General features: G+C 50.8%; 1 protein-coding gene across 3 annotated transcripts in view; it reads left to right on the top strand.

Annotated features, from left to right (window-relative positions):
* Nucleotides 1-26572, top strand: part of RHCG (Rh family C glycoprotein) — a 35647-nt gene extending 9075 nt beyond the window's left edge. Inside the window, exons 3-11 of one of the 3 annotated variants that reach the window (XM_061394420.1) lie at nt 3153-3303; nt 6638-6785; nt 7563-7729; nt 9269-9406; nt 9563-9699; nt 10011-10135; nt 10344-10417; nt 14205-14297; nt 25461-26572. In XM_061394420.1, coding sequence (XP_061250404.1) covers nt 3153-3303; nt 6638-6785; nt 7563-7729; nt 9269-9406; nt 9563-9699; nt 10011-10135; nt 10344-10417; nt 14205-14273 — 1009 coding nt within the window. In that variant the 3' untranslated portion in view covers nt 14274-14297; nt 25461-26572. Of the gene's footprint in view, nt 1-3152; nt 3304-6637; nt 6786-7562; nt 7730-9268; nt 9407-9562; nt 9700-10010; nt 10136-10343; nt 10418-14204; nt 14298-14468; nt 14905-15601; nt 16051-25460 lie in introns of those variants that run through there. The other 2 variants (XM_061394418.1, XM_061394419.1) reach the window with 2 other exon arrangements.
* Nucleotides 26573-26830: the final 258 nt, after the last annotated feature.

Below are 26830 nucleotides of genomic sequence, written 5' to 3'. Positions count from 1 at the left end.
GGTAACTAAGTGCTGTTGGAGGGTTTCCTTCCTCCTAAGACACAGGCTGTAGGGATGCAAGGCTTTTCCCCAGAGTCCAAGTCCTGACTCCGCTCTGACATCTCAGGGCAAAGATCAAAATTTGCCCTGAGAGAAATCGGCCGTAGGACCCATGGAGGGGAGGGAGTGGGTGGCAGGCGAGCGGAAGGAGTGTGGGACTGCCTGAAGCAGCCTACTTAGGTTCATTGTAGAGGGGATATTGAATGGGGAATCCAGTTGCCTGTGTCCCCACCCACGGAACAGAGCAAAGAGCTGTGAGGCATGTGTGGAGTCCTAGGGCTGAAGCCCCTCCCTGCATCAGCCTCCGAGGGGGCCCCTGATCCCTATCTCTTCTCACCTCCATCCTCATCACTTTCGTCTGTGATAATCTTTTGGTCTGACAAGTACTACACTCCCTTCTATCAGGGAACTCAGCCCCTCCCTCTGTCTGAAGAGACCTCTTAGGAGCCTTAGTATGTTTCTTCCCTCAACACCACCACCAGGTTATACAGTAAATTTGCCAACTTGCCAAAACCCAGCTTGCCAAGCAGTCATCTCACTGAATGACTCATTTATCAAACTCTCCAGCCAGGGAAACTTAAGAAACTGTCAACAGTTTCCATTGCATGGTACAAAATCAACAGCCTTTGGGAGATTTCCCCCCTCCCTTCCCTTTTTAGTCAAGGTTTGGTTTATTGAAGGCTCTTTCTTTAAGTCCAGTTAGATTGTCTTCAATTTCTGTAGACATATGACGTTTGGCTAAAGAAAAGTACATTTTGAGAAAGTTGTCATTGGTGTGTAAAAACAAGCATTCATTAGCCTGCTTGGAAAACCAAATCCACAGAAAGGGTTTAGAGGCAAATTGGTATGAAACCACGTTTTTTTAAACATCTATTTTTAATTGGAAAATAACTGCTTTACAATATTGTGTTGGCATCTACTGCGCATCGCATGAATCAGCCATAGGTATACTTATGCCCCTTCCCTCTTGAACCTCCCTCCCCAAAACTACATTTAAAGTGCAAATCCCTGCTGTCACATACAGGACACCAATCAGATATCATAGGCCAGGGGCCTGAAATTTTAAACATATGTCAAATATTTGCAAAATGTTAATTCATTCGAGCCAATTAATGAATCCATGAATTAAGAGAAACAGGAAAAATAGTCGACTAGGTAGAAAATGTTTTGGAACCAAGAAATTGGTCTTTTTGTATATAAAATCCATGACATACATGCATATCATTCTACTGTATAAGATACACAGGAAATTCTCATTCCCAAAGCCATAGACCCAAAGTATAAAAGTGCCTGTGATATATTTAATTGGCCACCACAGCAAAATAGCTATGGCTAAATGCAAAACAGAACTATAGAGCTTTTTTAAATGTTCAAAGGAAATTATTGTAAACTTTTGTGGGTTAAATTTTTTAAACCAGTTATTTAACAGGTTAGTCACTTGACAACTTGAGTTTTGACAACTTGGTTTTGGGAGAAATGATTTTCAGCAACTTAGCTGGAGCCGATTTCTGGTGCCCAGGGCTGAGATGAACATGTAGCCCCCTAGACCTCACCTGAGGATCCTTCTCCTGGCTTCTGTCCTGCCCCTGCTGAAGAGTCCCAGATCCCACCTGTCCCTCCAGGGCTGTTCCCCAGACTCAAGGAGGACCTGTGTGCTCCTCAGCTTCCATTCTCAGGCCTTGCCTGAGATGTGACATCCAGATATCCATCTCCCAGGGGCTGATGGCCCAGGTATGGGCTTCTGTGTGCTCCCTCTCACTCCTTCCTAGGGGGTGATCTCTGCCAGGTGGTCTTCTGGCTGAGTTATGGAAATTTGGGCAAATAACTTGGCCTCTCTAAGTCTCCATTTCCCATGGAGAATAATGGCTAATAATGGTACCTGTTCCATGGGTCCAGGTGTGATACAGGAAGGCCTGTGCTGCACTGAACAAGCATTGAAGTGCCTGGCACTTAGCACCTGTCATCATGCATTCAGCCAGGCCCTGGGGATGCGGCAATGAACAAGGCTTATAGTGAAGAGACATTCCAGTGGACATCTTTTGTCTGGGGAGGAACCTTGAGGGGACAGAGCCCTGCCCCAACTCCACACACTGTCCCTACCATCAGCTGGCTTCTTACTTCTCACTTCCTGATTCACACACACACACACACACACACACACACTTGAGTATGGGGGAGGGGGCTCCTGTGGCTGTGACTGCCTTAAGGAAGTAGTAGCCCCTGCTGTCTTTATGAGGACCCTGGTTGACAACGCTCATGACTTGGAGGCCACACTGAGAGTCTGCCTTGGACTCCAGGACAGCTTTGCTGCTGGCAGGGCCCAAGGAGACCTGGGTTAGGCACAGCAGGCACATGGATGGAATCCGGATCCCCTCTGACCACATGGCATGCCTCTGCTGGCTGGCTGGGTTTTCAGGGTCCAGACTTAAGGAGGGCCTGCAAGCTCCTTGGCCTGTATTCTCTCTGCTGGCCTTCCTGTCCCCTCTCTCCACCCAGCCCCCAGCTCTCTACTGCCTGAAGGAAGGGCCTTCCTTCTTCCCTGGACATAAATCCTCTCTCCCAGGTAAGGTGAAGAGGAGGTCATGATGACTCAAACCCAAGCAAGGCCCTGGTAGCCAGCAGGAGAAGTGTGTGTAGAGATAAGGATTTGGAGGCAGAGACCACATCTGGTTAGAGGTATTGGGGAAGGCTTCCTGAAGAGGTGGTGGGTGAGAAGAGGTTTTGGAAGGGCAGGTAGAAAATGAAGGGCAGGACAGGGTCCCAAATACGGACCGGACGATATTCAACAACAGCAGCCAGATCACTTGGGTGCCTTGAGTACAAGCTGCCTGCAAGGAAGAGGGTGGGGCCTGAGATGGGCCCTCAAAGGAAGGGTGTGGTGGCATCTGGTATGTGCCACTGCTGTGCTGGATACTTCACAGGCTATTTCTTTGCATTCTTAGAGTAGCTCTAAGATGCTACATGCCCATTACCACAGATGGTGAAACTGAGGCTCAGCAAAGTTAGACCACAAGCCCAAACCCACAGGTGACCAAAGTTCAGATTTAACCCCAGAGCTTGAGTGCCACTTCTTGCTGTGGCCTCAGCCCCTCCCCTGACCTGTCTCCCCACAGCCTCATCAATGCGGACTTCTGCGTGGGCTCTGTCTGTGTGGCCTTTGGGGCAGTTCTGGGCAAAGTCAGCCCTGTCCAGCTCCTCATCATGACTCTCTTCCAAGTGACCCTCTTCTCAATCAATGAGTACATTCTCCTCAACCTGTTAGAGGTGAGCAGAGCTCAGAACAGGGATGGTGGTGGAAGGGACACTTGGGGGGACAGGAAGGTGACAGAGAAAGAAAGGACTGGGGAGACAAGCCAGCTGGATTCAATTCAAGTTTGACCAGTCACTTAATCTTCTGACTCTCAGTTTCCCCAGCTGTAAAGCAGGAGAAATGACATATATTGAGCATCCACCCGGTACATCAATCCAGCAACTAGACAGAGTAGAGGTTCCTCACATGTTGGTTTTCTTCCTCCTTTCTCTTTTGGCCCAGCAGAAAGAAAGAATGGGATGTTCCTGCACATCATCTTGCACACACACATTCCCAGATTGCTCTGCCAAGAAAATGACCCGGTATACTGAGGGGGCACATCTGTAAGGAAGGTTCCCAGGGGAGTGGCCAAAGCAGACATGTACAGTTGCATGGGTTGCACACTGCACAACTCTGGAGGTGCCATTCACATGGACCTCTATGGCAGGAATGATGCCCCCTGAGGTTGACTAATTCACTGGCCAAGGTAAAGAGCATCCTAGGCCTCTGACTCTTGTTTAGACACCTCTTTGGCATATTTGCAGGAGTAGGGATTATTCAGGAACCCCATCCCTTTCTCATTCTCCGACTTCTCTATGTTTGGAGTCTGGCTAGAAACCCCCATGAGTTGTTTATTTTTTTAACATAGAATTTCTCAGAAGCAGGGTGATCATACTTGCACAGTGGTTCCTCAGTATCATCTGGGATTCAGTCTTTTTTGTTTCACTATTTTGAGCACATGATTTCCATTCTAATTTTTTTCTGTGCTGTGCCAAATGCAGGATCTTAGTTTCCCAACGAGGGATTGAACCCACGCCCTTGCAGTGGAAGCACAGTGTTAATGTTAATCTTGGGACTGTCGGGGAAGTCCCACCCCCAGGGGTTTTGCTTTCAGACGACCCTATATTCAGTCACTCATTTTGTCATTGTTTTCCTCTACCACACTATCATATTCCTTCTTCCTGACTCATCTCCCTGTCATCGTCCTTTTTTTTTTCGGCCATGCCAGGTGGCATGTGGGACCTTAGTCCCCTTACCAGGGATTGAACCTGTGCCCCCTGCAGTGGAAGCACAGAGTCTTAACCACTGGACCACCAGGGAAGTCCCTCCCTGTCTTCATCCTTGCCTGATCCACCACCTCAAGCTAGCTAATCTCCACCAGCAGCTGTGGGGACCTGTTAATAATGCATATAAGACCATTCCTCTGATTAAAACTCTGGTTTTTTTTTTTTTAATTTCACTTCAAATCAAATCTAAACTTGTTTTAAGGCCCTACATGTTCTGGCCTCAGCCTTTCCTCTAAGCTTATCATCTACTCTCTCCCCATCTTTCTGTGATTTGACCATATCCTGTGGTCTGCTTTTCAAATACCCAAGCTTGGTTCCACCTCACGGCCTTTGCACTTACTGCTCCCTTTGCCTGGAGCGCTCATCTCCCTGGTCCTTTTCATTACTGAGGTCTCAGCTGCAGTCTCACCTCTTCAGAGAGGCCCGCCCAGGTTCTCCTACCAGTGCTGCCCTCTCCCTTACCTCCTTCTAGTCACTATCCTTGACTTATTTTCTTCAGAGCATTTATCCTTAAGGGAAAATAAGAGTGAAACCTTATCTGTCTGGAGACTATCTCTATTCCTGGCACTTGGCCCAATGCCTAATAAATTATCGAGAAGTATTTGTCAAGGAAATAAATTTTGGATTTACATGTCAGGCAGTGCTCCAGGCAGTGGGATACAGGAGTGAGCAGGACTTTGTTTCAATCCCAAGGAACTCACAATCTGGTGAGGGGGCCAGGAAGCAAACAATGACCAGACAGTGAGACAAGGATGGAGTTCCAGGGCTAGGTGCCCTGGGGGGTGGGGAGGAGGACCTGAGCCAGCATATGGCAGGCCAGGGAGGCTTCCTGGAGGAACAGTTGTTAAAGCCAGAAGTCAAGTAGATAATCAGGCAAAGGAATGAGCAAAGGTATTTGAGGCAGAGGGAATGGGGGTGGGGTGCTGGGGGGGCAGGAAGGAGCATGGATCATCAAGACTTTCATAGACTGTGTTGAAGAGTCTCAACTTTATCATGAGGGCAATAGGGAGCTATGGAAAGTTCCAGGCAGGAGAGGGGCATGGTCAAATACATGCTATGGAAGTGTCACTTTGGCTGTGGTGAAGAAAACAGTTGGAGGCAGAGAGTCAAGAGGCTGTGTTAGTCACCCTGGTGAGAAGTAATGGGACCGGGTCTGGCCTAGGATAAAGAGAAGAAAGTGGATCATAAGCGAGTTATAAAAAAGGTGAATGAACCAGCCTTGGAGACTGGTTGGGGTGGGTAGAGAGAAAGAAGCTAGGCTAAATGAGGAGGTACACAGGGGAGTCAATAGATGAGATCTGAAACTGACTGAGAAGTAGTACCTTGGGTGTGAGTTTAGAGGCAGAGAAGGCTTCTTTGACCTTCAAAACCCCTCTCTGATCTGCTGCAGAAATTCCCTCAAATGCATGACAGTGTTTGGGCCTCTCCTGCAGCCAAGTTGAAACACAGTAATCACCGCTGACAATCAAGGAGCACTTGCCCTTGCCTGGGCCCTGCTCTGAATGCTTCACGTGGGTTATCTCATTCAATCCTTCTCTCTGAGCTAGGCACAGTTATTACTCCCATGTTACAGATGAGAAAACTGAGACTCAGAGAGGGTAAGGGGCTCCCCCAAGGTCACACAGCTAATAGAGGCACCCACCAGGCTGGGAGTCAGGAAAGAGGTATGTCAACAATTCAACAACTAGCCCTGTGACATTGGATGACACGCTTACCTCTCTGGTTGGGTTTCCCATCTAAAGGGAAGAAGCAGGTCTGTGATTTTTTTTTTTTTAATTTATTTTGCCTGTACTGGGCTGTCACTGCTGTATAGGCTTTTCTTTAGTTGCAGCGAGTGGGGCGTCTCTTCGTTGCAATGTATGAGCCTCTCATTGTGGCGGCTTCTCTTGTGCAGCACAGGCTCAGTAGCTGTGGTGCATGGGCTTAGTTTCCCCGTGGCATATGGGATCTTCCCGGACCAGGGATTGAACCCATTTCTCCTGTACTGGCAGGTGGATTCTTAACCACCAGGGAAGTTCCCCACTTTAATTTTCACTGAAGTATAGTTGAGGAGGGGATCCCCACTTCCTCCCCTTCCCAGTTGATGGGTCTGCCAGGGCCCTGGGCTTCCTTCTGTAGCCTGTACCTCCTTGGAGACAGCTGCACCTCTGTCTGTGTGTGGGGAGGTGGGGGTGGGAGAGTGTCAGAGGAGGGAGGGAGAGGAGGGTCAGACCCTGAGAGTACCCTTGTACACATCCACCAGGTGAAGGATTCAGGGGGCTCCATGACCATCCATGCATTCGGCGCCTACTTTGGGCTCACAGTGGCCTGGATCCTCTACCGCCCTAACCTACACCTCAGCAAGGAGAGGCAGAGTTCTACGTACCACTCGGACCTCTTTGCCATGATCGGTGAGAGCTTCCATAGCGATTGAGGGGGCCCCCATGATGACCGAGGGCTGCCGTGCTACCGTGGTGGGTGAGGGTCACCATGAGCATTTCAGGCTGCGGTGATCATACCTCATCCCCACATGGTCTGGTGGGTGGCTGCCAGTTCCCTTCGGAGAACGGGCAGGGAGAGGTTGCCTATAGATATTTCAAGGATCCCAGTTGCTTGTCCCTTTTCCCCACGGGGCTGGGAGAAGTCGGTCACTCATCCTGTGTGTTCCCTCGAATGCCCCAGGGCAGACACAGTGATAACCAGGAAGTGCGTCCAGCCCTGATCTCAGCAAGGTGTACGTGCCTATTTCCTGTGTCCATTCATTCCAGAGAACACATATCAGCTACCTTCTCTGGTCCTTTAAAACTCAGCCCTGCCTTCACGGAGCTCCTGACAGGGTAGTAGAACAGATGGCCATGCAACTTGATTATCTCCCTACAGTGGAGAAAAAGATTCTCCCTCAAGGTGCCTGGGCAGCAGGGTGGGAGGCATTTCACCAAGTTGTGGGGTCAAGGTAGACTTCCTGGGGCGGAGTGAAAGATTAAGAGGGCATTAGGTAGTGAGTAAGGCAGGGAGGGCCTTTCAAGATGAGCCCCCAGCACGAATAAAGTTCCAGGGGAGGGAAATGGCTGGGCTGTGTGAGTCACTTGATATCTCTGGAGCTAAAGGACAGGATGTCTGTCCAAGCTCCGTCAGGCCCATCTAACGCCCCTTCTTCTGGTTCCACTGACCCTGTCTGGTCTGGCCAGGCACCCTCTTCCTGTGGATGTACTGGCCCAGCTTCAACTCGGCTATATCCAATCACGGAGATGCTCAGCACCGAGCGGCCATCAACACCTACTGCTCCTTAGCAGCCTGCGTGCTCACCTCAGTGGCGCTGTCCAGCGCCCTACATAGAAAGGGCAAGCTGGACATGGTGAGTGGGGTGGGGGCGGGGGAACCTTGGGGGAAGCTGTGGCCACAACTGCCTGTGCCCAGTGGGCACTGATCACCACGCCCTGCCAACAACTCAGTGAAGCAGGCAGCATAAGGATTATTGCACCCATCTTGCAGATGAAGAAACTGAGGCCCCGAGAGAAATGATTTGTCCAGATGACACAGTTGGCTTTAGGCAGAGCCCAGAACCAGATTCGTGGAGGTTCTATCATGCTGGCTGCCCTGGATGAACTGGCTCCTTCTCATCCTCCTCTCCCCACAATGCTGACATTAGTTCTGGACTGAGCAACCCCCCAAAAAACCAGCTTCTGGCCCTCAGCCTTCCTAGCTCTGCCCCTACCTGCCCCCTCCACGCGCTCAAAAGAGAACCCCTTCAAAACACTTGGGACGTCTGTGGGGCTGTGGTGTTGCCCAGTGTCCTTCATATCACGCCACTGGGACACATGTTCCTGTCATTCCGGGGGGAGTAATGGGTGTTGGTAGATTTTTCTATAGAAAGAGGACCACCTCTCTCTCTGATATTCTTTTTTATTTATTTTTTATTGCACTGGGTCTTCATTGCAGTGCTCAGGCTTAGTTACTCGGAGGCATGTGGGATCTTAGTTCCCCAACCAAGGATCAAACCTGCGTCCCCTGCATTGGAAGGTGGATTCTTAACCACTGGACCATCCACGAAATCCCACCATCTAATACTCTGACACTAGCTTCTAGACCCAGGCACCTATGTGCCAAGATGCTGCCAGGAGTGTGTGTTACTCCGGGACACAGCCTTGAGCCCCGGGATGCACTGGTCAGTCACTGTACAGAGAGATGGGGAACAGGCACCGGGGGGAGAGAATCAGACACACTTGTGTGGGCATATGCAGGGAGGGACATGGAAGAGGATGAAGGTCAGGGGCTCTGGCTCCACACGGACCTGGATCAAGACACCTTTCTGCCCTTGGCTGGCCGTGTGGTCTTCGACAAGTCCATGAACCTCTCCCGTGCCTTACTTTCTTCACCTGAAAACATGAAAAGGTAACCGTAATCGCCTCCTGGGCTTGTTGTGGAGATGAAACATACTCCTTGCAAGCCAGCACCGCGGTCCATGGCACAGGTAAGTCCTCAGAGAGTCAGCCGGTGCGCCTGTAGGCTCGCAGATTCTGCCGCCAGCACACATGCGTACAGAGGACATCAGACACACGAACCTGGGCACACCTTTGTGTCTGGGCACCCAAATCCAAAGAGGACATGCAGGTGGGCTGAAGGAACCCATGGACACAAGCACATGTGCACGTAGAAAATGCCCCGAGTGCTGGTGAGAGTGGCAGGTATACAGACAGCACAGGGGTGGCTGTCCCAAGCCCGGGCTCAGGCTGGAGTCCTCTGTAGTCTCCTGGCTGGCTGAGATGCATGGGAGCCATCTCTGGCTCCCAGGCGGCCCACCACGCACAGATCAACTTGGGCCCTAGGTCAGCTCCTCCAGGACGCTACTCTGGGAGAGGACTGAGTTCCTGCCTGCTCTGCCTGCCCTGCCCAGGTGCACATCCAGAATGCGACGCTCGCCGGAGGAGTGGGCCTGGGCACCGTTGCCGAGCTGATGGTTCTTCCTTTCGGCTCCCTCATCATCGGCTTCGTCTGCGGCATCGTCTCCACCCTGGGTTTTGTGTACCTGACGGTGAGAGCTCCAGGGCCAGGGACTGGGGGGTGCGGGTGGTCTCTAGGGAGAGGGTGGGGGCTGGGTCTCTGTGTATTTGGGGCTTCCAGAATCCCCAGACTCCCCACAGCCTGCCACAGCCCCCTGCCTGAGCAACACTCATCGCCCTGTTTCCAGCCATTCCTGGAGTCCCGGTTGCACATCCAGGACACGTGTGGTGTTCACAACCTGCACGGCATTCCTGGCATCATAGGCGGTATTGCGGGTGCAGTGACGGCAAGCATCGCCAACATTGATCTGTATGGGGAGGAAGGGTAAGAATGGAGGCGGTCCCTCCTTCCTTCTCCATTCCTCCTTCCTACTGTTTCTCTAGGGTCCAAGACTAACTCTGTCCCCTTTCTCACCCACCCCGGACCACTATTTCATGGGCCTCTCTCCTCAACCTCTGTCCTTCCATAAGAATCTTAGAGACCATCTGATCTTTCTAGTGCCCCCATTCTGCAGATGGAAAGGCTGAGGCCCAGAGGTTATTGAGCCTTTGTGTCCACTCATGCGTGTGGGGTGACAGCGGGTAGTCACTTGGCCTCTCCAGGGGATCCTGACCTGCTTCCTGTCTCTACCCCAGGCTTGCCTATGCCTTTGGCATTGAAAGATCCAAATTAAACTGGAGCCCAAACACGCAGGGCAGGTTCCAGGCTGCCGGGCTCTTTGTGTCACTGGCCATGGCCCTGGCGGGCGGCGTCATCGTAGGTGAGTGGGGGTGACCATGCCAGAGAAGCTGGGGCCCTGTGGTTGGGGGACCCAAGAGTGTGTGCCAGAGGTCACCTGGAGCCCCCAGGAACCCTTTGTCTCTGCACTGATGGCTCTGAGACCGGGAGGATTTTTCCAGTTGAGGGGAAAGTCTGGGTAGGCAGAGAAGAAGTCATTCTTGACCTCTGGGACCTCCAACTTCCTTTAGGGGTCATTCTGAGATTACCATTCTGGGGACAAGCACCTGATGAGAACTGCTTTGAGGATGCAGTCTACTGGGAGGTGAGTTCTACCGACTTGTCCCGGGGCTCCTCTCCATGGACCCCATCAGCTGGGCTGGGGCCTGGGAAGCCGGAAGCTGAGGGTTGGGGGACAGAGCTCGTGTCCTCTGCTCCTTTATCCAGGAGGCTGTCCCCTGGGGGGTTAAAGGCTTCATTCTACAGCATGTGTAGAATGAAGCACGCTCAGTCATGTCCAACTCCTTGCGACCCTACGGGCTGTAGCCTGCCAAGCTCCTCTGTCCATGGGATTTCCCAGGCAAGAATACTGGGGTGGGTAGCCATTTCCTTCTCCAGGGAAATCTTCCCAACCCAGGGATCAAACCCACGTCTCTTGCATCTCCTGCACTGGCAGGTGGGTTCTTCTACCGCTGAACCACCTTGGAAGCCCTCATTCTAGAGCAGTACTTTCCAAAGTATAGTGCTCCCTAGAACAGCAGCAGCAGCAGCATCTAGGAACTTGTGAGAAATATAAATTGGCCAGAGGTCAAAAATGACTTCTTTTCTGCTTACCCAGACCTTCAAGTGCCACTCAGACCTCCTAATTTCAAAGCTCAAGGGGCAGGGCCCAGCCCTCTGTCTACAAGCCCTCCACATGATTCTGATGAAAAACTCATCTGTGAACCAACCAACTAAGACCAGTGGTTGGGCCCTAAATGCATGCTGGAATCACGTGGGGGTCTTTAGAAACTTCCCAGGCCTCAGACTTGAAGTTCACTGGTCTTGTGTGGGGCCTGGAAATTAGCATTGTATTTAAAATTTGCCAGGTGAATCTAATATATGGCCTGGGTTAAGAATCGCAGTGCAGTCTTCAGCTTCTGTGGCCATAAATACCACCTGGTGACCTGGTAAAAACTCAGTTTCCCAGACGTTAGCCCAGAAATTCAAATTCAGTAGGGCCTGGACTCTGCATGGAAACTAGCTCCCAGGTGATCTTGTACTGACACTCCCCTAAGCCTCTAGAACAGCGTTGGTACAAAATCTAACTTGAGAAACATTGTTCTAGAAGCTGAAAGTAGTAGAATGTCACAGAACTCACCTTTTAAAAATATGCCATAATCCGGGCTTTCTGTGACTTCAGGGGGGCCTTCCTCCCCACGAATCATCATGACAGGTATTTGCCTGTGTTAGGAGATGGGGAATGAAACACAGGGTCCTTCTTGTCTCCCAGCCTTCCCCCTCATGACAAGGGCAGTGACCTAGCCTGTGTCTGTGGCCCCTGGGACAAAGGTCTGCCCAACATGTTCCTTCTTTTGGCTATTTGTTTTATGATTAAAGTATGGTTCATTTGCAATATTAAATTAACTCCAGGTGTACAGCATAGTGATTCAACATCTTAATAGATTACACTATATTTAAAGTTACTATAAAATAACAGCTATATTTCCCTGTGCTGTACAATATATCCTTGTAGCTTATTGATTTCATTCATAGTTGCTGGCTTGTACCTCTTAATCCCCTGCCCCATTTTGACCCTCCCTCCTTCCTTCTCCCTGCTGGTAACCTCTAGTTTATTCTCCATATCAGTGAGTCTGTCTCTTTTCTGTTATATTCATTCATTCTAAAAAATAAATATTTTTTAGATTCCATATATAAGTGATAACATACAGTGTTTTGTCTTTGGTTTATTTCACTAAGCACCCTCTATGTTCATCTATTTTGTTGCAAATGGCAGAATTTCATTCTTTTTTATAGCTGAGTAATAGTCCACTGCATATCTATATATACACCACATCTTCCTTTTCCATTTATCTGTTGTTGGGTGCTTAGGTTGCTTCCATATCTTGGCTCTTGTAAATAATGTTCCTGTGTACATCGGCATGCATATATCTTTTCAGATTAGTATTTCCATTTTCATTGGATATATATCCACTAGTGGAATTGATGGATCATATAGCAGTTCTATTTTTAGTTTTTTAAGGAACCTCTATACTGTTTTCCATAGTGGCTGCATCAATTTACATTCCCACCAACACTGCACATGGGTTCGCTTTTCTCACATCCTCACCAACATTCGTTGTGTGCTTAACTGCTCAGTTGGGTCTGACTCTTTGCGACCCCACGGACCATAGCCCACCAAGCTCCTCTGTCCGTGGGGATTCTCCAGGCAACAATACTGGAGTAGGTTGCCATGCCCTCCTCTAAGGGATCTTCCCAACCCAGGGATAGAACCCAGGTCTCTGTAGATTTTTTGATGACAGCCATTCTGACAGGTGTGAGGTGATGGCTCATTGTGGTTTTGATTTGCATCTTTAATGATTAGCTGGCTCTGTATTTTAAAAATCATACCAGAACTTTTCAGGATAATCTTAACTAATATCCACTAAAAACCAATATTATGTACATGACTAATAAGCCTTTTAAATTTGCTCTTTAAATTATTTTTTAAATTATAACATGAATAGAAGCTCATTAAAGAAAATCTGGAAATAGAGATAAATAGAAATTCCATCACCCTCATTCAAGCACTATTAATATTTTGGGTATATTTCCTTCCAGCCTCTCCTTTTTAAATTTACATGGACTTTTCTTAAATAGCTATGATATTATACTTGATTTCATATCCTGCTCTTTTTCTTTCTCTATCATAAGAACTGTTTTGTGTTATTACATTATGAATAAACTTTATTTTTTAGCAGCATAATTATTTTCATCCTATATATGAAGTGGGAACTTAAATTATTTCAGACACCACAATTAGAAACCACACAGATTTAAGGTTAATGAAATAAACTAAAAAAACAAAAGTATCCATTCCCATACACAGAAGTTCACTCTTGGTTTCACTTTTTTTCTTCTTCTTCTTCTTCCTTTTCTGTGGGATTCTAGTTTTCTCATTAGGGATTGAACCCAGCACCCACAGCAGTGGACGTGCCAAGTTCTAACCCCTGGCCCCCTGGGGAATTCCCTCTTGGTTCTGTTTTGTTGTTTTTTTTACATTGTTGTTGTTTCAGTTGCTCAGCTGTGTCCGACTCTTTTGTGACCCCGTGTAGCCCGCCAGGCTCCTCTGTCCATGGGACTTTGATCTTCATAAATTATTCTCAGTTCACACCTTCTCTGTGCTGTATTATCAGCAGTGCTCAGTTTCAAGCCACACAATCCCATGCCATTGGGAGTAAGCCACCATCAGGCCATTCTCATGGCCCCTGGCCTCTGGCAGTTTACCTGGGAGACGAGGTGACTTCCCAGAGGACAGAAGTGAGGCAGATGTCCCCCAGGAGCACAGGTGAGGGCATCTTTAGGATCAAAGCTAAGCCTTGAGGCCAAGGCTGGGCTGATCTCTCCCATCCATACTCCATCTACCAATCCACTTGCGGCTGCCCCTACATCCCCACTCCCCACCCCAACCTCACTCTTGGGCCATCGTGGAGTTCGGGGAGCTTGCCAAGCTGCCTCTTACCTGGTGCATTACTAGTCCTCTTTCAGAAGTGCGTTTGGCACAATTGGAATCCCCCCAGGCTGGGGTATCAGCCTCTTGCGTGCATGTACAACTCTTACCGTCACTGTGCACTTCACTTGGACCCCTTTCCTTTGCTCTAGTGGGGCAAGGACTGTGTCCTGCTTGGCCTTGCTGTGCCCAAGCACCCTGGACAGTGGCTAACTGAACTAGGAGCAGGACACGTGTGTGAAGGATTGCCCTGCTTCATGGCATGCAAACTGCACGGTGATCACAAGGTGGCGCCCACCACACACTGTTCGCTGCTCCTGGCCTTGCCCAGGCTGTTCCAGTTCCACCAGCGACACCTGCCCGACCTGGGCAGGGCCCTCAGAGCCGCCGCCTCTCTCTGCAGATACCCAAGGAGCCGAAAAGCACTGCCCTCCGTTCTGAGGACTCCAGCATCAAGCCCCCAGAACCTTAAACTCCCGGGGCAAGAGAGAAGCAGGTGAGCATGGGTTTGGCTTGTCCGTGGGGGCCCAGCTCTGGGAATCAGATGCCACCGGCAAAGGGGAAGAAGGAAAGCATCAAGAACTGAGGATGTGAGCTTCGCCTGCTAGCGTCATGCTGGGGTTGGTGGGAGAGGCACCTGGTGTCAGACCGTGTGCCTACTGGACAGACACAGGAATCTGTGGAAGGCATGCTGGACTGGAAAGAATATACGGAAAGTGACCTGGGCACACCCATGGCTTTGCTGCTTACTGCCTGTGTGACTTTGAGGATCTCTTCACCCCAGAGACTGAGCCTCAATTTCCTCATTTATAAAAGTGGAAATGACAGAGCTGGCTCTATTCAGTTGATCAACTCAGGCAAGAACCTTTTTTCCTTCCTTCTCATTCTCCTTCCTTTTTCTTTTTCATCTACTAACATTTCCTTGCTCCCTCTGTGAGATGCACCAAGCCCTTTTTCATACCGTTTGCACCTGACACCTTAGAGATCTCTACAAGTGCAATGATTTCCCACTTTTCTTTTCTAAAGATTTTTTTTCTTTGATGTGGACCAGTTTTCTAAAAGTCTTTATTGAATTTATTACAATAAATATTGCTTCGGTTTTATGTTTTGTTTTGTTTTATTTTGGCCACAAGGCATGTGGGATCTTAGCTCCCCCACCAGGAATTGAACTTGCACCCCCTGTATTTGGAGGTGAAGTCTTAACCACTGGGCTTCCAGTGGAATCCCAACTTCCCTCTTTTTAATGCGTGTGTGCGTTTATGCTCAGTCGTGTCTGACCCTGCAACCCCCTGAACTGTAGTCCACAAGACTCCTCTGTCCATGAGATTCTCCAGGCAAGAATACTGGAGTGGGTTGCCATTTCCTCCTCCAGGGGATCTTTCCAACCCAGGGAGAGAATCTGTGTCTCTTGAATCTCCTGCATTGGTAGGTGGATTCTTTACTACTGTGCCACCTGGGAGGCTTTTTTAATAGATGAGGAAATTAAGGCTCAGAGAGGTTCAGGCGCTTCAAAGCCAACACAGCACATGTGGAGGAACTGGGGTCTTTCCAGGTCACTATCATTGCTCTTACCATAGCTATTTGACCTCCTTGGAGACCAGAGTTTGCAAAGAACTGTTTCTGGGACAAAAGGCTGAGTGATGTGGCAGGAGGGGTTGCTAGGGATTAAGGAAAGGGAAAAGCGAGACTGTGACCAGCTGCTTCTGATGCTGCCCATCTCGTCCAGAAAAGGAAAAGGTGCCTGAGGGGCTTTGGGCAGGACTTGACAGTGGCCCGCTGCTCTTGCCTCTCTCCCTGCAGGCTCCACAGATTGTTCTGGTGCTCCCCAAGGAGCCAGTGCTGACCAAGCTGGAAGCACAAGAGCAAGGCGAGTGGCGCCCCTCCTGCTGGCCTGGTCCAGGGCGCCTCCATCTCCCCCTCCGCCTTCATCCCAGGGGGCCTGCCTGAGAATGGAGGAGGAGCTGTAGACAAAGTGGGCATCCAAGCCAGGTTCCAGCTGCAGGAGGCCTGCCACTGGGGGTCTTGGTGGTCACATCCTGAGAAAAACAGGCAGGAGTGGGGCTGGGGGCTGGAGTGGACCCGAGTCCTCCTCAGAGACATCATAGCTGCCAGCCAGTGTCTGCTGAGCTCTTCCACCCCCTGCCTGCCTGTAAGCCAGTGTCTTCCATACCCCCTGAATCCCCTAGACCTCTCTGTGCCATGCAGATGGTGGCCTCCGTGAATAAATATGCCTGGTGTTCTTTGTAGAATGGGTGTGAATTCTCCAACAGGGCCAGTTTGAGGGGGTGTGAGTCGCTTGGTTATATCCGGTTCTTTGCGACCCCATGGACTATAGCCTCTGTCCATGGGATTCTCCAGGCATGAATACTGGAGTGAGTTGTCATTCCCTTCTCCAGTTGACCTTCCTGACCCAGGGATCGAACCTGGGTCTCCTGCATTGCAGGTGGATTCTTTACCACTGAGCCACCAGGGAAGCATAAGACCCAAGAAACCTCCAGACTCAGTCCTGACCCCCTACACCCAGCTGCCACTCACACTGCAGGGAAAACCATCCTAGGCTCAAGAGGAAGAATTTGGGGTGCTGGAGTCGGCTCAGCCTGGAGTGCCCCCTAGCAGAGCTCAGCTTTTAGACTGAGCTCTTTCCCCAAGACCCCTCCTTACTTCATTCACATCCAACCACCCCCCAGAAACACCCATTGCATGAAACCATGCCCATGTGCCCTCCATGTGACCGGGCACCCTTTCAAGGGCACTCAGGCAGGGTGAGGGGGTAGGGAGATAGGGCTTTTGTGGTCAACTCCCCCTCCCCCAACCCTTCCCACTTTCCTCCCTGCCACTCTAGCCCTGCTTTCCCTCCACACTGAGAGAAACTTGCAGCCATTCAGATCTTCCCATCAGTCATTAAGGCCTGCCACCACCCGGGTCAGAGTAACACACAACTCTAGCCCCCTGGGGGCTCACAGTGTAGCTGGGAAGTGGATCCACCTGACATCCAGAATCTACCTTGAACTCCAGCAGGTCTTCAGAGCTCCGGGGGCTTACCAAAGTGGACCACCTGTGCAGGGCTTTGGAGGTTGAATAGGAGTTCACCAGAAGGCTGGCCAATAGCTTGAGCAGAGACCAGAGATGAGAATCAACTTGGCCAGGTTTGGCATGGGTAACAAGGAGGTGAGGCGACTGTGTGCCAGCTGGAGAATAAGAAGCAGATTCCAGATCCTTTGTGGAGCAGAGACTCCAAGAAGAAGGGGTGAGGGGAGGGGGTGGAGAAGGTCTCTCCTGCCTCTCAGTCCACCCTCCCCGCCCCCCTCACAGTTCACATGTACAGACACACTCACACACTCGGGCCTCCGCTCCCCTTGCCGGAGGAGGGGGAGGAGGCGGAGGGGAGGAGGAGCTGAAATGCAACCTATTCATGTTCCCGCGATGTAACACCCCTCATTTTCCATGCTGGGTAAAGACAAAAAGCCTTTACAACCTGTTTCTGGAACTTGTCAGCAGCTGCCAAGAGGAGCATGTTAATTAAACGTCGGCAAAGATGGAAGCCGGAGGCCCCGGCTCTAATTGGACAGTTTGCTTCACCGATTGAAAACATTGTGACAAAGGAGGAGGTGCGCGGCGGCTCAGCAGGGGCGCGGCGTGGCGGGGCGGGGAGCGGCGGCTTTGATTTCAGCTGATCTGCGCCCCAGCCTCTCTCCCCCTGCGGAGCCGGCCCGGCCCAGCCCGGCACGCCCCGCGAGGGCACGGGAGGGGCGGCGGCGCGGGAGGGTGGGTGCGGGTGAGGAGATCAGGAGTCCTCGAGGTCCCACGGGCAGTCTCGCCCGGTATGAGGCCCAGCCGAGGACCAGATTTTGGGGGTTCTGGGCTGGGCTCCTTCCCCTGATGACACGACCGGAGTTCCAGGGGGCGAGGGTCCTGCAGTCGGTTCTGTATGGTCGAGGCTGCCCTGGGAACCCAAGCCCAGATCCCAGTAGGGAGAGACCCGGATCTGGACCGGAGAGACCCAGGATCTGGACCTGAGCTGTTGCCCAAACTAGCTCAGGTCAAGTGATTGGGAAAGTGACGTCGCTCAGTCGTGTCGGACTCTTTTGCGACCCCATGGACTGTAGCCTACCAGGCTTCTTCCACGGGATTTTTCAGGCAAGAGTACTGGAGTGGGTTGTCATTTCCTTCTCCAGGGTGATTGTGGATTTTGAGAGGAGATCAACATGGATTAAGGTGGGCCCTTGTTTGTGCTCAGCTGCTCAGTTGTGTCGACTCTTTGCTACCCCATAGACTGTAGCCTGCCAGGCTCCTCTGTCCATAGACTTTTCCAGGCAACAATTCTGGAGTGGGTTGCCATTTCCTACTCCAAAGTGATTGGGGGTGAGGGCTTAAAAATGTTTAGAGGCTTATCCTGGAAGGCCCACCTCTGAAGGTTTTCTCAGGGCCCTGCAGAGCCCAGAGTTTCCATCCCGGTTGTAGGGGCACCCGGAGACTGTCCCCCTTCTGTTGCTTCGTGGCTCTACTGCAAGTCCCCTCCGGTTCTCAACTCACAAGTGAGGCCAGCAGCCATGTATGAAGCCCTGACTGCGTGCTGGGCACTGTGCTATCATTACAGGTCCTGGTATGTAACCTCCCAGCAACTTGTGGGGGGGCGGGGAGGAGGCAGATGGGCAACGAAGGTTCCGAGAGGATAAGTAACCGGTCCAAGGTCACAGTTTTGTTAAAAGTGGTGCTAGGGTGAGACTGGAGCCCAGGTCCCTCTGATGTCAATGTTTGAGCCTGGACCTCACATTTCTTGCTCTCTGGCTCCTGGTCCAGCCAGGAGATGAGGGTCTTCAGGACACTGTGAGACAAGAGTGGGGTTCCTACGTGTGTGTGTAAGTCACTCAGTCATGGCCAACTGTTTGCGACCCTGTGGACTGTAGCCCACCAGGCTCCTCTGTCCATGGGATTCTCCAGGTAAGAATACTGGAGTGGGTTGCCATTTCCTCCTCTAGGTGATCTTCCAAACCCAGGGATCAAATCCGGGTCTTCTGCATTGCAGACAGATTCTTTACCCTCTGAGCCACCAGAAAAGCCCTGAGAACCTCTTCTTCAGGCCTCCAGGATGAATGGCCTGAAAGATGGGTGTGCAGCAACCTGGGGTCACTCTGGAGGCCTCTAGGCATGTTCCCTGCTCCTGCATACTTGCCCACTTTGCATCTCTTGGAGTGGGGTGGTTCGTTAACAAGGCCAAGCCCCCTCTTCTGTCCCCTTCTGCCTTGGCCCAGCTTTGTCCCCCACCTCACCCTTATCCGGAGCTGTGACCCAGGAGGGCTCCGACTGGGGTGGGAGGCCAGGCCGGGGCCTGTGAGAAGCAGGAGCAACTCTGGGAAAAGGGGCCATTGTGGCTGAGCCCGGGGATTAACAGCTACAAAGTGGAGGGCTGAGGCCATTGAGGGTAGCCCTTCGAGCTGAGTTCCCAGGGGGGAGCGGCTAGACCAGCCTGTGCATGAGCCGTGTCCAGGCTGCCTGCTGGGCCTAATCCCCTGGGAGCTGCAGGCCGAGAAGCCCTGGAAATACAGCTGCTCTGGAGAGAGGGCTGCCCTTGGTAGTAGTGGGGGGCGGGGCGGGGGCAGGCTGGTCCAGGATGCTCGGGGTGGCCGCTCTGAGGAGGATTGGGTGAGGGGAGGCATGCCCATGGGGTGTGCATGTACACCTGTGCCCCTGGCCTGGGCAGGGTGCCTGAATGGGCCACTCGAAAGATAGGCAACCCAGGACATAGAGAACAAACTAGTGGTTACTGGTGGGGTGGTGGGGAGAGGAGGTGCAAACTATTGGATATAAGACAGGCACAAGTATTGCACTACACAGGGAATAGAGTCAGTGTTTTGTAATAACTGTAAATGGAGAGTAACCTTTAAAATCGTATCAAGAAATTAAAAAAAAAAAAAAAGATAGGTGACCCAGTGTGTTAGGGGCAGCGCCAGCCCCCTTCTGTGTCTGAGATTTAGGGGCTCTCGTAAGGGGAACAGTCCCTGAAGGCAGAGACCAGGCCGACCCAGAGGTACTCAGAGGTCCCTGACTGAAGAGGTGAGCCTGGAGAGAGAGAAGAGGCAGCGCCCCCACCAGCAGGCCTGAGTGGGTGCTAAGTGTGTGTGTGTGTGTGCGCGTGTGTGTGTGTGTGTGTCCTCGTGTGTGCGCGCACCATCGAGCAGGGTGCTTGAGAACAGCCCTTCAGAGGTGGCTGGAGGGGCTCCGCAAATTGTAATCAGATTAAGGGGGCCAATCACTTAGGGCTCTTGAAAAGGCCACGAGGTTTCTAATCAGCCCTGAGCGCCCCAGCCCACAAAGCCCAGGAGGAGCTCGGCAGGAGCCGCCTGCGGGGGGGCCGTGCGGGTGGGGACGGCTTTCTTCCCTCTCTGTCTCTCGTAATTATGTCAATTTGCTAGCCAAATTGTTTGCTCGAGTGGACAGGGGGGCTTGTGGCCCATTCATGTGGTAATGTGGGAACCGGCAGGCCTCCTGGCTGGGAAAATAGGAGGTGCTGGACCTCGTTCGAGGGAGCAGGCGGGCCGGGGGTGTAGGCACCCAGGCCTTGGGAACTCTCCCCTAGATAGTGTGGGGCTTTGTCCCATGAATTCCAGAAACTTCCAGCTTGGGTTATGCTCTGGGATATCCTTTGGGGCCTGTCAAGATGAAGGATGGGGAAGGAGGGGAGGACCCCACAGGGGACAGAAGAGGTGGCCTCCGGGTTCCTTCAAGGTGAAGGTAGGCAGCTTGCTGTCTTTATGCCTGGTCCTTTGAGGACCAGGCTGAGGCTGGAGCAGTTTGTGAACTGGATGGCCGCAATCTCCAACCTCTGGGATCTCATGCCTGATGATCTGAGGTGGAGCTGATGTAATAATAATACAAAGTGCACAGTAAGTGATACGCACTTGAATCATCCTGAAATCATGCCTCCACCCCTGGTCCATGGGTAAATTGTCCACCATGAAACTGATCCTTGATGCCAGAAAGATTGAAGGCCACTGCGAAAGGGGACCTGGGAGATGCTAGAGAGATGAGATCCTGAAAGGGTGAGACTGAGGAATGTGCAGACTTGGAGTAACTTCTAATCGGTTGACTTAGCCTTTATGCAGGGCCAGCTACTGCGCCACTGCTTTGTACACAGCAACCCGTTGAGCCTGAGAGCAATCCAGGGAGGTTGGCACTGGGCTTCCCATTTCACAAAGAAACTGAGTCTCAGAGAGGCTAAGTGACTTGCCCAAGGCCACACAGCCAGTGGGTAAGGAGCAGAAATATTTGTTTATTTATGGCCGTACTGGTTCTTCCGTGCTGCGCTCAGGCTTTCTCTAGTTGAGGTGCGAGGGTTTCTCATTGTGGTGGCTTCTCTCGTCGCAGAGCTCATGCTCTAGGTGTGCGGGCTCAGTAGCTGTGGTGCTCGGGCTTTGTTGCTCTGAGGCATGTGGGATCTTCCCGGGCCAGGAATCAAACCCTTGTCCCCTGCATTGGCAGGCGGATTCTTAACCACTGGACCACCAGGGAAGTCCTGAGGAACAAAACTTTGAACCCAGGTCTATCTGATCCCTCTGTCCCTTTGCCCCCACCCCCAGCCACCCACCCATAGGAGTTCATTGCTTCCTTTAAGCAGCAAACAAGAAATGACAGAAACGCCTGGCTTTGTACAAGGCATGGAGGGTGCAGAGACCTAAGATGACCCAGGAAGGTCAGGGTCAGGGAGTCCTCAGCATAGGCATACTGGTGTGAGCTGGAGTCACCCTCTACAGTCAGCACAGAGCTATGGCCACAAAGATGGTCAGGCATTGGACACGGTGCTTGGGAGCCATGGTGGACGTTAGGAAGAATGGTTGTCAACAGACCAGATACAGGTGACTTCCCTGTCCAGGGCATTCCCCTGCCCTCTGGGCTCCCCTGCCTTCCTCAGGTCCCCCTTTAGCGTGTGAGGCCCTTTCTTGTCTCCCTTGGATGTGGCAACCCAACAACTCCTTTTCTCAGATTAGGGGGCCCTGTGCACTCTGGCCGCTCCCTGGTGGACCCTCCTGGCTTGTTGCCGTCCCTCCCTGCAACAGATACTCACAGGGCTGCTACCCACACCTACCCCCAATCCCAACCACCAGGTGCCTCCTCACTGTGCCACTCAGGGCTATTAGGATCTGCCCTGCTGGAAGCTGGCAGGGGGCTGGGGTGCAGGGTGGCACTGGAGGTTAGGGCAGGAAGAGAGGTTTGAGGGAGGGTCTGCAGTCACAGCTGAGCACCCCTCACTCCCCAACTGGGGGAAAAGGCCGGAATCCATGTTTATCCCTGAATGAGATGATGGCCAGAAATCCTTCTTAGCGCAAATCCAATTTGATGGGCAGTTGTCGTTTGACTCTACTAGGCCAGGTGCTGGAAGACAAGGGTGCGGGGAGGGGCGGGGGAGATTCCACAGCCCTGTCAAGGGCACAGATACGGCAATGGGTCAGGCCAGGAGAGGACTAAAGGCGAATAACAGCAATGCAGAGCACTCATTCTGTGTCAGGCACAGTTTTAAACACTTTACATACATTACTTCATTTATTCTTCACAATAATTCTATGAAGGGAGTACGGTTATTGATTCCATTTTGCCTCATGAAGAAACTGAAGCACAGAGAGGCTGAGTAACTTGCCTCTGTCACACAGCTACACGTTTAGCAAAGCTGGCATTCAAACGATGGCCCCAGAGGCCCACCCAGCTTTGAGTCACACACTTTGAGTCCCAGCTCGGCTGTTACCACTCTTAGTGCCTATATACCAGCTGGCGCTAGTGGTAAGAGACCCACCTGCTGGTGCAGGAGGTGCAGAAAACCTGGGTTTGATCCCTGGGTCAGGAAGATCCTCTGTAAGAGGGCTTGGCAGCCCACTTCAGTATTCTTGCCTGGAGAATCCCATGGACAGAGGAGTCTGGCAAGCTACCGTCCATAGCGTCGCAAAGAGTCAAACACTACTGAAGTGACTTCTGAATCGACTTAGCACGGAGCACAGGCTGTTACCACTCTTAGGTCACTTGAGGAGGCAAAGGAAGGGAGGATCCTAGGTGGGGGGGATTACGTGGAGAGGGCTGCCTCGAGCAGATCGGTGATGCCTGTCAAGGGCCATAGCCAGCTCCAAGTGACCCTTGAGGAAGGGAGGAGAGGAGACCACAGAACAACATCCCAGCCTCACTCCCATCCCTCCTGATAACACCCGCATGAAACCCATGGATTTGGTGAAACAAACAGGAGAGTATTTAGCCCGACTTTCCAGAGGCCATGATGTCTAATCGGAGTCCTGAAGGACAAATAGGATTTATTCAAGCAAAGGGTTTGGAGGTGGAGAAACTGCCTTCTGGGAGGTGACAAGACATCTGGCTCAGGAATGGCCAGGCCTGTGGCCAGAGGGGAAGGTGGGAGACAACTCAAAGGGCAGTTTGGGTATTATACTCCGGGTACTGGCTTCTCAGATGACTCAGTGGTAAAGAATCCACCTGCCAACTCAGGAGATGCAGGTTTGATCCCTGGATCAAGAAGATCCCCAGGAGGAGGAAATGGCAACCCACTCTAATACCCTTGCTGGGGAAAATCCCTGGACAGAGGAGTCTGGTGCACTACAGCCCATGGGGTCTCGAAAAGTCGGACACGACCTAGCAACTGAACAACAGCAGCTCCTTCCCACATTGTGTCCACCAGCCCGTTCTCTATACCCGTGTCTGCACTGCTCGCATGCTGAGTCACTTCAGCCGTGTCCGACTCTTTGGGACCCCATGGACTGCAGCCCATAAGCTTCCTGTGTCCATGGGATTCTCCAGCCAAGAATACTGCACTGGGTTGCCATGCCCTCTGCCAGGGGATCTTCCCAAGCCAGAGACTGAACCCTCATCTCTTACATCTCCTGCCTTGGCACGTGAGTTCTTTACCACTATCGCCACCTGGGAGTCCCCCTGTGTCTCTATTACTTCTCTGTAAATCATTTCATCAGTACTACTTTTCTAGGTTCCATATATATATGCATTAATATACAATATTTGTTTTTCTCTTTCGGACTTACTTCACTCTGTATAACAGACTGTAGGTTTGGCCACCTCACTATCGTTTTCATGGCTGTAAAATGCAAAATTCTTGAGCCGTCCTTCCCTCAGTCTACAGAGACTCTGAGAGCAGGCCTGACAATCTCCAGGTGATCCTGATGCATGCCCAAGTTTGAGACCTACTGTCTAACGTGTTTAACTATTCCCCTGTGGTTGGACATTCAAGGTTTTCCAGTTTCTTATTATTAAAACTTGTGTTACAACACGTCCCTTTACATGTGTTTTTGTGTCCTATGAGAACATTTCTTCTCTCTCACAATTTTCTTGGTTAATTTTTCACATTTGCTTTTCCAGATGAATTTTTTAAATATTTATTTTTACTTATTTATTCGACTGCGCTGGGTGTTAGTCGTAGCATGCAGACTCTTAGTTGTGGCATATAGGATCCAGTTGCCCGACCAGGGATCCAACTCAGGGCCCCCTGCATTGGGAGTATGGAGTCTTAGCCACTGGACCGTCAAGAAGTCCCCCAGATGAACTTTAGAATCTGTTTCTAAATTCCACTCTCAATGGTATTGCATTGTATATATACTTTAACTTAGGAAGGATCGACATCTTGACAGTATTGAGTTTTCCCATCAACTATTGAAATTCTATAGGATTTTAAGTGTAATTCACATACTTATATGTAATTTAGGCATGCTTTGTTATGATCCCAAATATAACAACTGCAGGAAATATTACTATAATGGTCTTCTTTCCCTAAATTTTATGAAACTAAGAATATAATCATAAAGGATCAAGCGTATGATCATCCTATTCTTGTTGGGATAGTCTCATTTCTTATGTTGGCCTCTCCATTTCTTTCATTGGGTCCGTGTGTGTGTGGCTGTGCTGGGTCTTCACTGTTGTGTGTGGGCTTTCTCTAGTTGCAGCGAGTGGGGTCTCCTTTCTAGTTGAGAAAGTAGACAGATTTCTATGGGCAGGTTTCTCATAGCAGTGACTTCTCTTAGTGGTGGGTCTAGCTGCTCTGTGGCACGTGGGATCTTCCCAGACCAGGGATCGAGCCCGTGTCCCATGCATTGGCAGGCAGATTCTTAACCACTGGACCACTGGGGAAGTCTCAGCCTCTCAATTGTGATTCAGTCAAGCCCATGTCTTTTGGGGGAGCAAAGGAAACTTTTTTAGAAATATCCCCTGTGGACTTCGCCAGTGGTCCAGTGGTTAAGACTCTGAGCTTCCACTTCCTGGGGGAGAACCATGCGGCACAGCCGAAAAAAAAAGAGAAATCCTTCTCAATAGACTTCTCCCCATTTAAAGCATGCTCCCCAACCCTAGTTCTTCCAGACTCTTCTCATCAAAAAGTGCAGTCAGCACGCTCCCCTTGAATTTGACCTTGGTGACTGCTTGACCAATTTTTGTTGTTGTTCAGTCGCCAAGTTGTGTCCGACTCTTTGCCACACTATGGACTGCAGCATGACAGGCTTCCCTGTTGCTCACCATCTCCTGGAGTTTGCCCAAGTTCATGTCCATTCAACCAGTGATGCTTGACCAATAGAACAGAACAAAATGACACTGTGCCAGCTTCCAGGCCCAGAGACCTTAAGAAACAGCAGCTTCTTATTCCTGTCTCTTGGGACATTTGTTCTAGGAAACCAGCAGCCATGTCTGCAGAAGTTCAAGCAACGAGGAATGGAGGCCCTTGGCCCACAGGCTAGGCTGAGTGACCAGCCCACAGCCAGCCCCAACTTGCAGCCAGGCGATTGATCCTCTAGTTCCATTCAAACTGCCCAGCTGATACCACGTGGGACCTACAGAAGCCGTCCCACTGATTCCTGCCCCAATCACAGATGTGTTGAGCCAAAGAAATGACTGTTGTTTGATGTGCTGAGGTGTTTGTTTTTTTTTTTAATTGGAAGATAATTGCTTTTAAAAAATTTTTTCATTGAAGGATAATTGCTTTAATTGAGATGGTTTGTTAGGGAGTTGTACCAACGCTGCAACTCATTTCAATGCCTAAACCAATCACTGACATCAGAACTAGGACTTAAACATTCCAGAACCCTCCCCTCTGAGGCTGGGGCGGGGGCTGGGTTCCCCTTCCCTGAGCCAGGGACAAAATTAGAGCCATGCCAAGGACAAAGCAATGGCTGCTGGTGGGTGACCAACAGCATCTGCTGAGGACATTAGATCCACTGAGATGAGAGAACTGGCCCAGAGTCCCACAGCCAGTCTGTGGCAGGGCCAGGATTTGAACCTAGGTTCTCTCCCAGACATCTGTAGCAAGGCTGAAACTTACCACCCATGACCTCTCCTACCCCAACCTGTGAGACTTTCCTCCAGTGTTATCTGCTCTACAAAGCCTCCCTGGGTGCCATTTGCCCATGGGCACACCTCCCATCTAACACCCATCACAGTAGATTCTCATCATGTACCCACCCGGCTACCCCCAATAGGACACAATATCCCGCAAGGTGAGACTTTTGCTTCTGTCTCCCTCTGCCATAATGGAGGGCTTGGCAGAGAAGAGGGAACAGGCACAGTGGACTCATATTTTGTGGGATCAGAGTCAGTACTTAAGGTCAATGTCCAGTATAGCCAAAATTACTCCTAATGAGCCTTTAAAATTTGCCTGGCAAGTCAGTATACATGGTTTTGTATATATAAATTTGAACAGTAACATACCTGTATAAATGGATGTATTAGTATGTAGGATACAAGAAAGAGTCCGTATTCAAATGTATTTGTACACTATTTTTTTAATATTTGCTTTTATGTATTTATTTGGTTGTGTCAGGTCTTAGTTGCGACACACGGGATCTTCGTTACAGTGAGAGGGCTCCGGAGCTCAAGGGCTCGGTAGTTGTGACATGTGGGCTTGGTTGCCCCCTGGCGTGTGGGATTTAACTTCCCCTACCAGGGATTGAAGGAAAGTTATGACCAACCTAGATAGTATATTCAAAAGCAGAGACATTACTTTGCCAACAAACGTCCGTCTAGTCAAGGCTATGGTTTCTCCTG

This window comes from Bos javanicus, chromosome 21, assembly GCF_032452875.1.
Source record: "Bos javanicus breed banteng chromosome 21, ARS-OSU_banteng_1.0, whole genome shotgun sequence".
NCBI classification, from domain to species: Eukaryota; Metazoa; Chordata; class Mammalia; order Artiodactyla; family Bovidae; genus Bos; species Bos javanicus.
Note: the sequence above shows the minus strand (reverse complement) of the source record. Positions and strands in the feature narration are given on the sequence as shown.